Source organism: Primulina eburnea, chromosome 11 (genome assembly GCF_022965805.1).
Source record: "Primulina eburnea isolate SZY01 chromosome 11, ASM2296580v1, whole genome shotgun sequence".
NCBI lineage: Eukaryota > Viridiplantae > Streptophyta > Magnoliopsida > Lamiales > Gesneriaceae > Primulina > Primulina eburnea.
The window spans coordinates 4,167,054-4,183,391 of record NC_133111.1 but is presented as its reverse complement, the minus strand read 5'-3'; the positions used below and the strand labels follow the sequence as shown (position 1 = coordinate 4,183,391).

Here is a 16,338-nt window from a genome sequence, read left to right as displayed (position 1 = left end):
ACCATTACAATAATGGTCGACCGTCAAAGGTAAAGGTCGACCATTATTGTAATGGTCGCCCATTAGTCGACCAACCAAATGTAATGGCAAAACATTAGTCGACCAACAAAAAAACTCCAAATAATTACAAAGGTAACAATGTTTAGTAATGCCATAAAATTGTCAAATACATCACAATAATCACCAATCATTAAGAAACATATTACAAACTAAAAAATATCTAAACTCAGATACTAATCTATCATCTAAAGTTAGTACTACTTGCGCACTCTTCACAGACAAAGAGTATCCAGCAACGGCTAAGACAAATGCTCCCGAATCTTCACTGTGAAAAAAGAAAAAAAAAGAAGTTAATATTTACGTTAACATTTAAAAAATGAATAATGAAGATATTATATTTTAAATAGAAAGTTGACAACTTACTGTATAATCTTGGCATGGAATTCATCATGTAGTTTTATATTCCATGGCCTCTCGGGGTGTGGGTTGTTCCCAACAATGGATAGCAGACGGGGCAGCGTTTATAAGTATAGGCTCTATTTCTTCATTGAGATCTTTGAATTTGGGATCGTGCCTTCGCTGCAAGTCATATATGATGCACTTATTCACCCCTGTCACGAGTTTTAGCAAAAACCAGCGCCGATCTCTGTAGACAGGGATGAGAATTCTTCGTGCCTTTTTCCCACGAGAGACACGGCCATTTTGGATCACTACCTTTGACTATGGTCACGAGCCGTGATAGATCTATTTTGAAATCGATATCTTCGGCCAAAACTGAGATCGCATCGCAGAAATGAGTGTCCATCAACGAATTATCAGCCGACATCACTTCAGGATGTCGGATCTGCATCTCAAGTAATCCACGGACAGCTTCGTTGAAGTGCTGAATTGAACATAACAAAAGGTATTATATGTTTTAAAACAAGTTCTCTACAAATTTAAACTTTGAAAAAAGATTTATTTAAAAGCTTACCAAGAAAGTGACACGCGAGTTAGCGATCGCCATGGGCCCGTAGAACGACTTCTCATATTCGTCGTAAAAACCTCGAATCCTACTAGGCGAACTGGTCGAGCATCGATGCCCTAACTCGCGCAAGCGAGTAGTTAACCTTTAGTGTCACAGTCTCCGCAAGTGGCCTCACACCGTCATCTATAAAAACCTTTAGTGTAACAACTTTAATGCAAATACGAACAATAAACAAGGTACAGTTTAATAACCTCTCGAGGTGGTCGCCTCGCCTCCTGACAGACGCGCATCTGGAGTCACTTGAATATCTAAACACACAAAGTATATTGTTTATTATACTATACATAAATATAAATATTAAAAATGTGCATTACCTCACCTCCTGCGAACTCCTCTGGAATGCCTTCAAGGTTAGACTCAAATCTCTGTTGGGTTTGGCTACTACTGCCAATTTCCCTGCCCAAATTGTCAGCCACACCTAACAGCGTACATTCAACAAATTAAAATAATAACAACTTTAATGCAAATATGAATAGACAAGGTTTAGTGTAATAACCTCTCGACAGTGGTCGCCTCGCCACCTGACTTACGCGAATCCGGAGTAACTTGAATATCTAAAAAACAAAAAGTTTTGTTGTTAAATATACTATACATAAATATCAAATCAAAAAATTGTATTAACTCACCTTCTGAGGACTCCTCTATAATGACCTCAAGGTTATGCTCAAATATATGTGGTGTTTGGCTAGTACTATCAATTTCCCTGGCCAGATTATCATCCACACCTAAAAGCGTACATTAAATAAATTAAAATAAATATAAGAATTGTACTAAATCATTATAATACATAAACATAAATATAATTAATAAAATTAACTCACCAAAATCTGCCTCAGATGCTTTCCTCTTCCGCCCTCTGCTATAGGCTATGCTGTAATCTCTGTCATGATGCACTGGCATGTTAGGCCTCATCTCAGCAAAATCAGCTCTAAGCTGAGTCAAACTCAATCTCAACTCATCGAGACCAAGATTCAAACTCGATTTCATGTTAACTACAGCTTGATTTATACTCCTCATAAACGCTCTGGTCTCAATAAATTCAGCTGCAATCTTCGCATGCATGGACGTAACGGATTCCTCCAACGCAGTCAATCGCCGCTCGAAACGATGCTCCAAGGGTGATGGGCGGCGGGAAGGATTGAGTCCAAAGTGAACTCTAGGACCCATACGCATAGGAGAACTTGTGCTAGAGCTGGATCTATTGAGATCACCAGGACGGGTGCCAGAAACGTCAGGAGAAGCATGTGCAGGAGGTGTGTGCTGGACAGAGGGAGGTGAATGTGCGGAACGCATGTGCTGGACTGAGGAGGTGATGTGCGGAACGCATGTGCTGGACTGAGGGAGACTCCACAGGGTGCTCGCTACATATGACTGTCTGACCCTGCCTCCAAAGCTCGAGTACCCGAGTGGTGACCGCATCGGGCGCAGAATCAACAAAAACCCCGCTCGTATAATACGCTGAAACAAGCTCCTCGGGAGTAGGAGTTAAGCATCCAAGACAGTCCTACATTTAATTAATGCCGTATCAGATAAATTAAAGATTAAGTCCACAGTTATTATATCTAAATCAATTTATATTACTTACATCTACATCACAATCACCAAAGACTGCAGTGACATCAACAGCAGTTGGGGCACGGGTTGACGGCCACGTGTTAGTCACCCACTGAAACATCCTGGGCAACATCAAACCGTTCACATCTCTTCTCTTTGCAAACTTTTGTGCCACGCTCGGAAAATATTCATAAGCGAGGATGTGTAACATATATTTAGAACAATGTTATTAGTAGAAATAAAGATAATAAATCCAGTTTTAACATTAAAAAAATAACATACCTGCAGAGGCAAGCACAAAACCACCGACAAGGAAGCTGCCATTAACTTCTTTCCCACCCTGTGCCTCGGTGAGGTAATTATATCGCCCTAAAAGGTCCTTCTTCAAACATCGGACCGCATCACTGAAAGGCTACTCTACCCCACAGATAGCTGTTAAACCTATCCAAATCATCTATAAGCCTCAGGTATTTAGGGTCGATCTTATTCGTTTTTTTCCTAGTCCCCTCACCGAACACAAAACAACAGAAGTAAAGACTAGCCATCTTTAACTTCTCCACGTCTACACCAGTCTCATTCTGCACTTGACCACTCATCTTTGCCTCCAAATCACTCAAAATAATATCAGACTTACAGGCAAAGTGTATGGAGCGAAAGACACCTCCCTCTGGTACATCTACAGGCTCTGTACCGCAATCGAGGCCGGTTAATAAACAATACTCTAACAAAAAAAATCTAAACGGCCTCTTGCGCACAACCATCCAAAACTCATCACTACCCGTCTCAACGATCTGATTACTCATCAAATACCACATAATTTGACTAGAAATATTAAAATCTCTATGATACTTAACCAAATTACCAAAAGGAGACTGCTAAAAAAAAAGGGCTCTCTCGTCGTTGTTGAGGTAGTGAAAAATCTTCTCCGCAACCTCTTTATAATCTTGATTCGATTGTCAACTTGCAACGAAAAATTGCATCCCTGCCTAGTTTTCTCGGCAAATATACCTGAAACAAATACAAATATATTAGAATAAAAATTAATGTAACACTGAACCAGCAAGCGTTGGTCGACCAACCCACGCTTGGTCGACCAAGATAGGGTTGGTCGACCAAGCGTAAGTTGGTCGACCAACGCAAACTTGGTCGACCAAGAAGCCCTTTCCCCTTTCTTCCTCAACCATCATACGTTCAACACACGCACCCTTTCTTCCTCAACACTACGGTCCTACCATTTCTTTCAAAGCACACGCACGAAGAATCAAATAACAGAATAAAGTTAACATACCGTATTTTGGTCAGCCATTTCTCGGATGCGTTGCAAATAAATAAACGTGTTTCGTCGATCGTCGATCGTGATTTAGTTGACGAGCAAAAGGAGGGTAATTTAGAGTTGAAAGAAAAGCAAAGTGAAGAAGTCCCGGTAGAGTATTAAGAGGTAATCAATTTTAAACTTAACAAAACAGGGACATTTACGTAAATTGATATCTCAATCCTTTTTTTTAAATAAGTCCGAGAAGACACCCTTTTCCCTAAATTTCCCGAAGAATCTCGAGACAATGAATTAGAGGGTCTGGAGAATTTTTAGGGAAGATTTCAATATTTCTTACAAGGGACGTTCAAGAATTCTGCACCCTATGAGGAGTTGGGATGAGAGCAAGTTGGCACCCGAGCTGCTGAGGGCTGTGGAGAGGGCAGGCTACAATACTTCATCTCCCATTCAGATGGCCGCCATCCCGCTGGTGCCAACTAGAGAGCTTGCTCTGCAGATTGAGGTTAAGGCTGTCAAATTCGCTCCTTGTTTGGGCATAAAGGTTGTTCCTATGGTTGGCAGGCAATCAATCGAAGAACTGAGGTTTAGAGCGAGGCAAGGTCGTGAGCTTGTGATTGCCAAACCTGTACGTCTTCTTGATTACTTGGAAATGCGGTATGCTGTATTGAATCAGTGTAACTATGTTGTGTAAGAGTAGATGTCCTGCAAACCAACGGTTGGCTATTGAATTTATTGACTCAAGTGAAATAAACAATTTTTATTTTAATATAATTTAACTTTTTATGGTCTTGTTATACTTTATCTGTATATCCATGCAAACAGCATAGATAAAGTCCTTGATTATGCGTTAATACAAATGAATCGTACTTCGATGTTGAAACTCATTTGTAAACACTGCATACTCTAAATTCGTTCCTAGTCGATTCAGCCGCCTAAAACAGGGATAAAGGCCGCTTGAGCTCGAGACTAGCATCTGTGATGTTGTGTACTGCGTTTCTTGGTAAGGGCATAGAGATGTCCAAACATGCAGATGGGTAGTCATATGATGATTATACCGAACAACCCTCCCTCGGACTTTTCAAGTGGTTATCATTCATCGAGAGGATAAGTCGGTGGTTATGATTGTACACCATTAGTCCTTACGACCCGGGACAACACTGAGGCTATATATGTTAGGGGTGTGCTTTGACTCGTTTACCGGCTCCAGGAGAATCATCAGGTGGCGAGGTTGGGTACAGTTGCGACACATATAGGAGCCAGTGCATTGTAGTCGGGGATTCACCGCTCACCTATGTGTGTGGATATCCTATGTGATCTAATGTAATAATAGTGCATGGAATCTCTGGCCAGAGTATGAGATGTACGTTAGAGAAGGAGTTCTCAAAATAGTACACGCGATGCCACTATTATAGTTATCACATAGTTATCGAATTAATATGCAACCCTCGATGAACCAATGGTTGCAGATTCGATCGGGATATATGAGATGAAGGGACCGTACTGTACGTTAATCATAATCTACTGGTTCTTGCAGGCACTATCAGTGATACCTAGGGGATCATGGGGCGATGCTACTAGACGCTCTTACCATGATCCGATGGCTGCAATCAGAAATGAGTTCTGACATTCTTGATCAATGTGTTGATGAAAAGAATGAGGCTAACTAGGGTAAGCCCGAATAAAGGATTATGTCATGAATCACAAAGAGTTGTGAACCCACGGCTAGCTGTATCCCTGAACCATTGAGGGTCACACAAGCACTGGATCGTTTGTTCCCGTTAAGAGAATAAATTCAAGAAGTTGAATTTATATTATATAGTAAATTCAAGGAGTTGAATTTATGATAATTAAATTTTGAGAGAATAAATTCAAGGAGTTGAATTTATAAATTTGAGAATTTAATTTATTAAACTCAAAAGTTGAGTTTATTAAATATTAAATTTTGGAGGTGATAAAATTCAAGGAGTTGAATTCACAATTTAAATTCAAATGTTGAATTTATAATTAATTTGATTCATTAAACTCAAAAGTTGGGTTTATTAAATATTAAATTAAATATGATGTGAGATATGTTTAATGGGCTTGTAGGAGTTCAAGTCCAACATATTAAATGATTAAAGTTCTTAATGGACTTTAATATAATTAATTAAACTAGTTTGACTAGTCCATTTAATTAACAAAGCCCATTAAATTTAATTTAGGAACCTAAATCCAAATTATGGAATTTAGGTTAAAAAACTCTTTTTAGAATATAAAAAGGGTAGCCTCCATTATCTCAAAGAAAATAGGATTTTCGAGATTGACAAAATATGGGATGCAATTTTAGAATCTTTAATTATCTTAATTGATAAGATTAATTAAGTAAATATAAGATTAGAAAATATAATAAGATTTTAAATCTTATTTCTTACGTAAATAGGCATCCACCCAAGAAGACTTTTGATAACTTTTGGGTCTTCCCAATTTCTCAAAGGAGGCTCTCGAAAATTCCTTCGAAAGCAAGAAAATTTTGGCTTAAACTTTGAGTCGAATTTTTCGTGTTATATCTCTACGCAAAAACATCTTCTAATTTTTTAGTGCAAATTAGAGGAACAAATCTTCCAGTCGTGGACCGGATTAGGAGATCGAAGAATGTTCGTAGGGATTTCATCAAGAGCTATCTCCGCTAAATCCGGAATAGTTGGAGCCTTGTGAAATTTTCACCGAAGGTATAAATTCTAACATCCTATGTATGTTTGTTTTGTTAAATCATACGAGCGCCTAAAGCAAAATTATTTTGTTTTTCAAAATAAAATAAAAAATTTTAAAACTTCCGTTGCGTTTGGGCGTGTAGAAAACCGAGATCCAACATGTTGTTCTCGATGAGGCTGACCGAATGATTGATATGGGTTTTGAATGTCAAGTTGCTTAGGTGCCATGCCTTCAAGTAACATGAAACCGGAAAATTAGGACGAGGACCTTGATGAGAAAAGGATTTATACGACTACTTACATGTTCAGTGCAACTATGGCAGCTGGCGCGGAAGTGCTTGAGAAATCTTCTTGTTGTCAATATCGGCACATCAGGAAAGACTACCGATCTTATTACTCAGCATGTTTTCATGGTGAAAGAGAACAATAAATTGTGTGGACTGAAAAAGTTTCTTGATGAGTTAGGGGGGCAAGACTGCTACTGTATTTTTTTAACAGGAGGAAGGTTGCTGGCGTGGTTGCCAAAGCTTTGGACGAAGAAGGTTATCGTGTGACCACATTCAGGGGCGGAGGTACAGCCTTTTATACCCGGGCTTTAGCCCGGATGGTCCAAATTTTTTTACAAAAATTTATATGTAAATTTTTGTATAATTTTGAATAAATTTGATATTAGTCCGGGTATATCAATTTGAAATATTAAAGGATGTTAGAGTTTAAAATTCTAACCTAGGTAATCCCAGATTTCTGGCTCCGCCACTGGTCATGTCTCCCCGAGCTAGCCAGACATGAGGCATCGAAGTTTAAGCCCGGTTCCGTCCCTGAACGGCCATGCAAGCAGAACGACACGGTCTATGTTCATTTATATCATAAACCGCAGACTCTTCAAACATCTCGAGCTACATATTTTTTATGATTTTTTAAGGTCATTGTGATCAATGGCTGTTGAGCTAATTTAATGAACAAATAGGGATGTAAATGAGCCGAGCCGAGCCGAGCCGAGCCGAACAGGCTCGGGCTCGGGCTCGGCTCATTCAACTATTTTCTCGGCTCGAGCTCGTTACGAGCTTTTGGTTTCAAGCTCGGGCTCGGCTCTTTCGGAAGTTGTGAAGCTCGGGCTCGGTTCGAGCTCGGCTCGAACATTTAGCGACGGCTTTTTGAAACACCGTCGCTGATTAAATCAGCGACGGTTTTTAAGCGACAAACCGTCGCTGATAACTGTCGCTGATTAAATCAGCGACGGTTTTTTAGCGACAAACCGTCGCTAAATGTTCAGTATAGTTTAGTTTCTTTTGGTAATCTGCGCGGTTCATCTTATTACTTCAGCATGAAATTATTTTTCTTAATTTTTTACTTCGTCAACATTGATATACCGAAGTAAAATATAATAAAAAAATATAGTGAAGCCCGTGTTTTTAAACATCCGAAGTAAAATATATTATTTTACTTCGCTTGTGTTATTACTGAAGTTATTGGTAATGTATTACTTCGTAATTTATTATTGCCGAAGTAAAGCATGTCGAAATAAAATCCGATTTTTCTACTAGTGATTTTTGCCATAACATTCACATTTTTAATATAACTAGGTAAAGATACGTGCGACGCACGTGAAAATATATTTCTATTATCAATAATTGTTCTTAAAGAAATGAGATCAGAAGAGATTAATTTACAAAAAATTATATATTAATGATTTCATGCTATATTAGTCGATAGAAATGAGTAATGCTATGTGCAACCAAATTTGTACAATAATTCTTACAATTCAAAAATATCAATAGAAATTTCATTTATCAAAATCTCATGATAAATTAAATATAAAATCTCATTAGATAATAACAAAATCTCACGATATAATTGTTGTAAATATCGCAGTACTATATATTAGTTGTACCTTTAGCATTATCCGTAGGAAATTCAATGTAATATAATTTATACTATATGTATTATAAAATGATTGCAAAAGATATTTGTTTAAAAAATTTTATGTGTTATAAATCTAAGGTTATTCTTAATTGAAAGGATTTCAAATCCATGGATTTCAATACATTCAAATGTATTTTTGTTATTTAGAGACGTAATATCATAAACTTCAAATCCACGCATTTCATATTTATATAGTAGTATTTCATGTTAGTTATGATATTGTTCAAGTCCACCAAATAATAATGTTATTTGAAATTTATTCTATTTTATATAAATAATAATATGTAAATAAGTAATGTGTAGAGTCAAGATTTGATATATTGTTTCATTGTTAACAATAAAATTATAATTCTAATCCATAAATTTGAAATCAATTTATCCAAGCATAATCTAAATAAATTAATAATTGTTGAAAAACATATTAGTAATAAATATTATAATTTTGTATAAATTAGACATTGGAGAAAATATAATATAAAATTGATATCACAATAGGTATTAAAATTAAATTTGAGAGAAGAAAAAAGTATAATACATAACGTTGACCACTTATTTATCACGTGTTATTGATTTATGAAAAATATAATATACATAATATATTATAAACCTTAAATTAAATTATTGCGTCAAATTTTTCTTCTTTTATATTTTCAATTTATATTGCTTTCACGATTTTTTTCGTCATCAATTTTTTCTTCTCTTTGAAAAACAATATTCTCGCCATCTTCATTAGCAAATCTTTTGAGAAGAAAGGTATATTCTTCTCTATTTGATGCCTCTACAAATCTCCACACAATTAAGTGTTTTGTAGAAAAAAAATTTGTTTCATCAAGCAAATAAAATCAAAGAATTTTGTTATTTCAGTATTCTACATATTATATTTATTTTTTGTAAATATTTTAACTTAATCTACAAGCAAATAAAATCAATGAATTTTGGTTATTCTATCTTCTAGACAACTGACAAAATATGATTTAATTAATATTTTATTATATTTATCAAAAAGTGTTCAACTCTTTAATGATATAACATATTTATGCAATATGTTATTTAAATACAAAAATTCAAAATTATGATAACATAATTTTTTTTATATTTCATATTATATTATTGGAAGTATTAAATTTGTATATATTAATTTTTTTTCTGAGAAACTTCTTGCATATATAACTCATTCAAAAGATTATAGATTTACAAAATAAAACAAATCATATTCAATTTAATATTTTGTGAAAAATATATGTTCACTTCATCTACAAGCAAATAAAAACAAATAACTTTGACCTTAATTCACACTTTTATAATATGTATAGATTTTTAATTTTTAATTTATTATCATTTATCATACATAATTATTTTAATATTATAACTCATTAATTATCTCAAATTCGAGCTCACGATCTACCTAAACGAGCCGAGCTCGAACCCGAGCTCGTGAACCACTTAAACGAGCCGAGCTCGAGCTTGAGCTCACGAGCCAGCTAAACGAGCCGAGCTCAATTTTGAGCTCACGAACCTATTATCGAACATGTTCACGAGGTAATGAGCCGAACATCATTAATCTCAAGCTCGGCTCAACAAAATTGTCGAGCCCAAAATAAGGCTCGGGCTCGGCTCGATAAGCTTAACGAACGAGCCCGAACGAGCTTTTTAACGAGCCGAGATCCGAAAAACTCGCGAACAGCTCGGTTCATTTACATCCCTATGAACAAATAAGGCCAAGATTTAGATTACGAAAAGTGAAATATTTCTTCTGTTTATGTGCAAAACTCTCTAGCAGTATCATCCCACAGTGTCTAGTATGTCCTCTGCTTCTCCATTTTCACGTTTTCTTTTTCATTGTTTTCAATATTCCTCTGAAATTGCCCTCCGCCTGGATGAGGACAACTTGTTTCTTTAGAATGCTGTCCGGAGTCCAATTAATTTTTAATTATATAAAATTAAAATAAAATGAACTACATTGTGCCAATATAGAAAATGTAATTCAAAAATAATTTTCTTTTTCCAAATGCTTGGTATTTAAATAAATCTTTAAAAAGATAGCTTTTGTGTATACGCTAAATACTAGAAATCATAAATCTTTAAAAATACTAGAAAAATATGCTAAATTGTGTATATATGTAAAATTATAAATATAATTTTATGAATTTTCACATCAAACCCGCTTAGTAATTGTATTAATTTAAGTAAATTCTTGTATCTTGTCAAAAAAATTAATAAAATTATCAATAAAAGCTTAGATCTTAGATAAGGAACAAAGTCTTCGTTCCTTTTTCAAGGGTACTTTCAAAAATCATTTCAAAATATCACATGCTATCTACAGAAGAATGTTACTTGTTTTAGCTTTATAACGAATGTGGTTATGGTGCATATATACTCAAAAACAATTTTAATAGCACTTTTTTAAATATTTTTCTTCCTATACCTTTGATGTGCCCAAATTTCTTTGGAACAATTACATTATAAAACCAGTCTTTCGAAATTTTAGTTAAAAAATATGCAATGCTCGTCCACAATTACATTATTATACACAACACCATTTTGAGAGACAGAGGAATGAGTCCAAAAGTTTGGTTTTTTTTAATAATCGTGGAGTCTTTATTCTTGAAAGATATGGTGCCCAATGCATAATCAAATATTTCACTCAAACACACAAGCTAACTTAACCAAGGCAGCCTAAATTATCTTACAAAAAATTTCAGTATCCTCATTTTATCACGGCATTTAAATTTTTGTTTCATATGCCAGTCAGCTAAAAATTCAAGACAGCACCAACTCGTCGCATCTTCCTGGCATAATCATTAACATGATCAAAATGTGGTGATATCCCACGGAAAGAAAACAAAAACTCACTCTACACATAAAAATCCTCTAGTTGTCAAGAAAATCATTCTGCAAGTCAATAGGTAAGCTTTACCGAGTATTTCCCCCGCCTTTTACCGAGAGAATGGGGCCGTGGGAGGAACTGCGACTGATCAAATGAGAGTCTAAGAAGAGAACTATAACCGTGATGTCATCATGAAAATGTCTTCTCACTCCTCGATCAATCTTTTTCAGGTCCGAATATCTCATTTCTCTTTTCTTTGCTGCTTCTTGCAGTGCAGCTTTGACAAGTTTTCGAGCAACACCCTGTAATGTAACATGGAAAGGTCCTCTTTGTAAAAAAAATATACAACACGGCTTTCACAAGTTTCACCTCCACTTGAAAAGGTAGGCTAGTGCATGCAGTTGGCCATAAATCTATCAAGTTATGCAAAGATCAAGAAGTGATATTTCTGAGTCCATAAAATAGGATAACTATAACTTAGAGAAAATAAGAGTGAGGTGGGGTCGGAGGTAGGAGAAAACAGGATAATACTAATATTTTGATAGAGGAAGAGGGCAGAGAGAAAAAAAGGATCTCAACTAAGAAAATTATAAAACAAGGCAGTTATAATTTAGATATATAATCTATGAAAATTGATATCGATCTGCGAATGAAAATAAATACTTATTCTCAGACAAAAGCCGACTACCCATATTAAAAACCTAGAAATAAGATCGCACAAGTGACATAAATGTCCTACATTGCGTGGAGAACTGTTGACAAGGTCGACTGCTTCTTGATTACTAAGGTGCTCCCATAAACCATCTGAAGCAAAAATAAGAAACTGGTCCTCGGGATAAAGTTTTTGGACAAGTATTGATGGCTCAGCCAAAAGGATCGGCTTCTCAAACGGTTCTCGCAATCTAAACTTTGGTAACAATGGCACTCTATTGAACTCCTGTTTCTTCAAGTAAGCATCGCCTATTGATCTCGAAACCTTGAATCAAATTCCATGTGTATCAGCAATGAAAGCCGAGAGCGTCGGTACAAATTTATTTAATTATAAGAGAAAAAAATCCAGAGTTTTGGGATACAATTATTTCATCACAAATAAAATGTTCGATAAAATCACTTTCCCGGCAATGCATTCTACACAACAGGAGAAAAGGCATAAAACATGAAAATTAAGATTATATATATATATATATATATAGTTTTGTTATCTGCCTCAATCATTTCCACCTTTGTGCCCATCTCATCATATATAGGATTTGATTAAGCATATCAAAATTGTAAATTGTATAGGTGAGTGTCGCCTCATTGGTGAATACATATCAAAATTGTATATATATACTTCACTCATCGATACCAGAAAGAATTAGAGGGCTTATCTTAAACTCTAACATGATCAAAACATTGGTCAAGACTCATCAACCATGAAATATTGAGAAATGTGAAAATGACAGAGCATTTTGATTAATGCCTATACATAAATATCAATATGGTATGACACTCCAAATTTCTGTCCTTTTTTCAGAATGTCAACTAGGGCGAGAAATATATGAGGCAGAGGGACCAACTGCCCCATCTATTACCTTTCCTGATAATCATGAAGACAAAAAAACATAGAAGAGTATGGGTTATCTCCAATGCCAATGTACCAGGCATGTCGATAAAATTAATATGGATTTTTTACATGTATACAGCTAATCACTAACCGCAGAGCTAAAACTAAACCAGGATGCTATCTTAAAGCAACAAAAGGAATGTAAGAATGTAGAACAAAAGAGAACAACATATATTGTGCAACAAAAAAAAGTTACCTGGATAAGACCCTTCACACGCCAAACCCTGTGCTTTAAAACAACGATCTGAGGATCATTGGGATGTAATGCATGTAATTCTTCCCGAACAGATTCAAAACTTGCATTGTGCTCAGTTGATAACTGCATGGCTTTAACCTCATTCTCGACATTTTCTAGTCTTCCCAACACCACCCTAGAATCCCCAGCATTGGCAACGTATAAGAGACCGCTGCATATAATGCCCACCAAACAACATGATCCCACAGAAGCAATTTGTGGTTTAAATTCCCATTGTTTTTTAACCAAAGAAAGGAATTCTTCTTCTGTTGCCAAATATGCATTTTTTATTACATCGGCCGACATTTCTTGTTTGTCTGTCGCGAGTTCTGCATCATGAAGAGCTGCCAAGTGAGTAAACATATGCATCAGCAGACTTAAAAAATCTCCAAAAGATAACCTTATTTTACCACATGCTAAGACATTATTATTTTATATCAAAACCTAATATTTTAAACAAATGGCTCGTGAATAAGCAAATAAATCAGATTCGGGGGGTCATATAGGAGTGTGCTACTGATTGCACAGCATGAGAGGAAGAAATTTTTTTGAGGCAAAAGCACTGTAATTTCTATAGACCAGATTCTTTATCTAAAGTTGCATACAAAAAAGTAAAACAACTAGCTTTATGTAGTGTTTGCAAATGCTTAAAAAAAGTGATTTGCAAACACTAGTTTAATTTACTAGAACATAAGGTGATCAGTTCCAACTAGTTCAAAACATTATTCTAACCACCAATTGTTCTCAGGAAGAAGGCATCATGCTCCATTCTCGTATTAGGAAAGAATATTCTCAAAATAATTGAAAATACCATAAATCTTTGTCGCATACTTTTCCTTTTCCCTTCCTTCAAAGCTAAACTAAAGATTCTCACTTCTTTTATTTCCACTGTGTTTTTCCATGAAGACTCCGAGAATAATATACAGTGTGAAAGACTATATGATAATTATTAAAGCTGACATTTATGTGTAGAAAAAGCTGCTTCGATATTCCTTTCTATCGGAAGGAACTAAAAAGAAGCCAAATGACTTTGGAGGAAGAAAAGGCATGCATTCCACTATAAAACACATCTTAACAATAAATACTATCAAATCCACATTAACCATCTCATAATATGTAAATACGCAAATGAAAATATGTAAATAAGTCAGTGGAAACAACACAAGAGTCAAATATCCAGCAAGAACGAGGTGCGTACTCTTCATATTCTCGAAAAGGCGATCGCTAATAAACCGTGAAGCTTCGGGTCCGGCATGTCCATCATAAATGCCGACAAAAGTCCCATGAGGAGCCGACTCAGATAAGCTCATCGGTCCTGATTCGAGCTGGCTGTAATCTTCCAATATGTTATTGGCTTGAATAACTGCCATAGAGAATTCCCCATTAACATGTTGTCCAGAATCCTTATACCACCATAAACCATCCACACGACTGCCAATGTCACCTCCTCCTCTGCTGCTATTTTCGCCCTCGTTCTCAGCCGAAGACCTCCAACATACAAATTTTCTCCATGTCGAGGTCACCATTGCCTTTTTACATGTTATGTTTTGCTAAAACTGTTTCCTATTCACTCAAAAGAATTGCAATATCCCCAAACTCAACCTTATTTCGAATTTTCTAAATTCCAACTGCAATTTCGATTCCTTTTCACCTCTGATTTGCAAACCCACATCACAAATTCCAGATTTATGCAGCAGTCACCAAACGATGAATACACCAGCAATCTGTATTACGCATAAAACGCAAGAAAATCAATGATTCCTCCAAACCAAAAACAATGTGATCACAGATACATGGGAAATTTAGCACCAAGAACCCATCACAACACAACAATCAATAAGAAATTGACAAGCTCCCCGCGGAAAGAACCAAAACCACAAACTTTTACCTGGGAAAAAAAAGTTCAAAGGGTTAGATCGAGAGAGAGAGAGAATGAATATAACCCTTTGATGTGAAAAAGAAATAAGAAAAAAAAATGACAGTACACAGAAGAATTCAACAGTCTTATATAACCAACTTTCAATGGGCTTTTCACAGCCGATTTTCTCGTTGGGTTTATACACCTCAAGAGATTTGTTTGCAAATTTGATTCATTTATAGGAACTCATTCGGAGGGGGGTTAGGGGCTCTGATATTGACCAACAACAAACCACCATTTCAGGCAAATTTTTCTCATCTCTTCCCCTCTCCTGTATATATATATACACATATTTACTAAATATATGCATTACAAAATGGGAATTTATGGGAATTTTTACTTTATAAAAGGGATAATACAAAAATCATTGCTTTGAACACTCGCACTCCGTTCATCTTTCCTCTGCAAATCCATCCACACACGGTTACAGCCATTATCACGCGGAGATGTTTTAATTGTTTTTTTAAATTTCGGTTAATTGCATTTTGTATTAATTTGTACTCTTTTCCAAAGTTTTTTTTTTTTTTTTTTTTTTTTTAGCAAACTCATGTCTACTAATTATATTTTATATTCGAGCTCGAGCTCGAACTCAGATTTATTAACTTATTTTAAGATAACATAACTTTATGAATATATCGTGCTCGGGTTCGGTTCAATTAAAAATTTGAATTCGAACTCGATTCTTTATACAAAATAATAAGGTGGACTTGATAATAAGTTACATATCTCCAATTATGTTTTCATTTTGGCCAAGTTTCAAACATACAAAAGGATCTTTTTCTTGGTCAACTATTATTACATTGAATGATTATGCAGTAAGTTTTAGACTTGGGAAATTATTTTTAACCTTTGATTGGAGTAAGCTTTAATTTTACAACACTAGCTCGAGTTTGAAATTTCGAGTTCGAGTTTGGCTCGAAATTGTTCTGATATCAGCTTTGAGCTTCATCATCCAAAAGTTCAAGAAAAGGTTGTAAAAATCAGTTCTTAAATATTTTAGCTTTTTAATAATTTGTTCTAATATCAACTTTGAGCTTCATTATCCAAAAGCTCAAAAAAAAGTTGTAAAAATCAGATCTTAAATATTTTAGCTTTTTAATAATTATTACAAGTAAGTTAAGTCATTATTTGGATAGTTGAGTTTCTTATGATAATATTATTATTTATAGTTTCATTCGTAAGCTAACTGACAACATAAATTTTTTTTAACACAACTAGGTTGGAAAATTTCTTTTTAAGCTCATCGTTCATCGTTCAGATCAATCGTAACGTGGTGTTTAAATTA

The 16,338-nt window shown here is 35.2% G+C and overlaps 2 protein-coding genes and 1 long non-coding RNA gene across 7 annotated transcripts; all 3 read right to left on the bottom strand.

The window, feature by feature from the left end:
* Positions 1-979: 979 nt before the first annotated feature.
* On the bottom strand, positions 980-1,489 carry LOC140804279 (uncharacterized). Its single transcript, XR_012112157.1, has 3 exons — positions 1,347-1,489; positions 1,219-1,275; positions 980-1,150 (listed from the first exon to the last, which is right to left on the bottom strand). It is a non-coding gene; the product is annotated as an uncharacterized lncRNA (long non-coding RNA).
* A 21-nt stretch (positions 1,490-1,510) lies between these two features.
* Positions 1,511-2,328, bottom strand: LOC140804537 (uncharacterized). The gene is made up of 3 exons (XM_073160577.1): positions 1,849-2,328; positions 1,654-1,752; positions 1,511-1,581 (listed from the first exon to the last, which is right to left on the bottom strand). Exons 1-3 carry the CDS (start codon positions 2,318-2,320, stop codon positions 1,511-1,513), a joined length of 642 nt encoding a protein of 213 aa, XP_073016678.1. The 5' UTR covers positions 2,321-2,328.
* An 8,694-nt stretch (positions 2,329-11,022) lies between these two features.
* On the bottom strand, positions 11,023-15,466 carry LOC140805870 (probable protein phosphatase 2C 38). 5 transcript variants are annotated; one of them, XM_073162221.1, is made up of 5 exons: positions 15,394-15,466; positions 14,334-14,859; positions 13,097-13,479; positions 12,034-12,270; positions 11,023-11,596 (listed from the first exon to the last, which is right to left on the bottom strand). In XM_073162221.1, the coding sequence occupies exons 2-5, from the start codon at positions 14,659-14,661 to the stop codon at positions 11,381-11,383; spliced, it is 1,164 nt and encodes a 387-aa protein (XP_073018322.1). In that variant the 5' UTR covers positions 14,662-14,859; positions 15,394-15,466; the 3' UTR covers positions 11,023-11,380. The 5 variants fall into 5 exon arrangements, with proteins under 5 accessions (XP_073018322.1, XP_073018323.1, XP_073018320.1 ...); XM_073162222.1 differs by having other exon boundaries at positions 15,438-15,455; XM_073162219.1 differs by lacking the exon at positions 15,394-15,466 and adding an exon at positions 15,024-15,381.
* Positions 15,467-16,338: the final 872 nt, after the last annotated feature.

Excerpts from the sequence above, each read along its gene's own strand:
- LOC140804537 (XM_073160577.1), bottom strand. The coding sequence starts at position 2,320 with ATGCGTTCCGCACATTCACCTCCCTCTGTCCAGCACACACCTCCTGCA. Across the intron at positions 1,753-1,848 it reads AGCATCTGAGGCAGATTTTG|GTGTGGATGATAATCTGGCC; the intron begins GTGAGTTAATTT and ends GTACGCTTTTAG. Across the intron at positions 1,582-1,653 it reads TATAGAGGAGTCCTCAGAAG|ATATTCAAGTTACTCCGGAT; the intron begins GTGAGTTAATAC and ends TTTGTTTTTTAG.
- LOC140805870 (XM_073162221.1), bottom strand. The coding sequence starts at position 14,661 with ATGGTGACCTCGACATGGAGAAAATTTGTATGTTGGAGGTCTTCGGCT. Across the intron at positions 13,480-14,333 it reads CCTTTTCGAGAATATGAAGA|CTCTTCATGATGCAGAACTC; the intron begins GTACGCACCTCG and ends CTCACTTGGCAG. Across the intron at positions 11,597-12,033 it reads TCAACAGTTCTCCACGCAAT|GGTGTTGCTCGAAAACTTGT; the intron begins GTAGGACATTTA and ends GTTACATTACAG.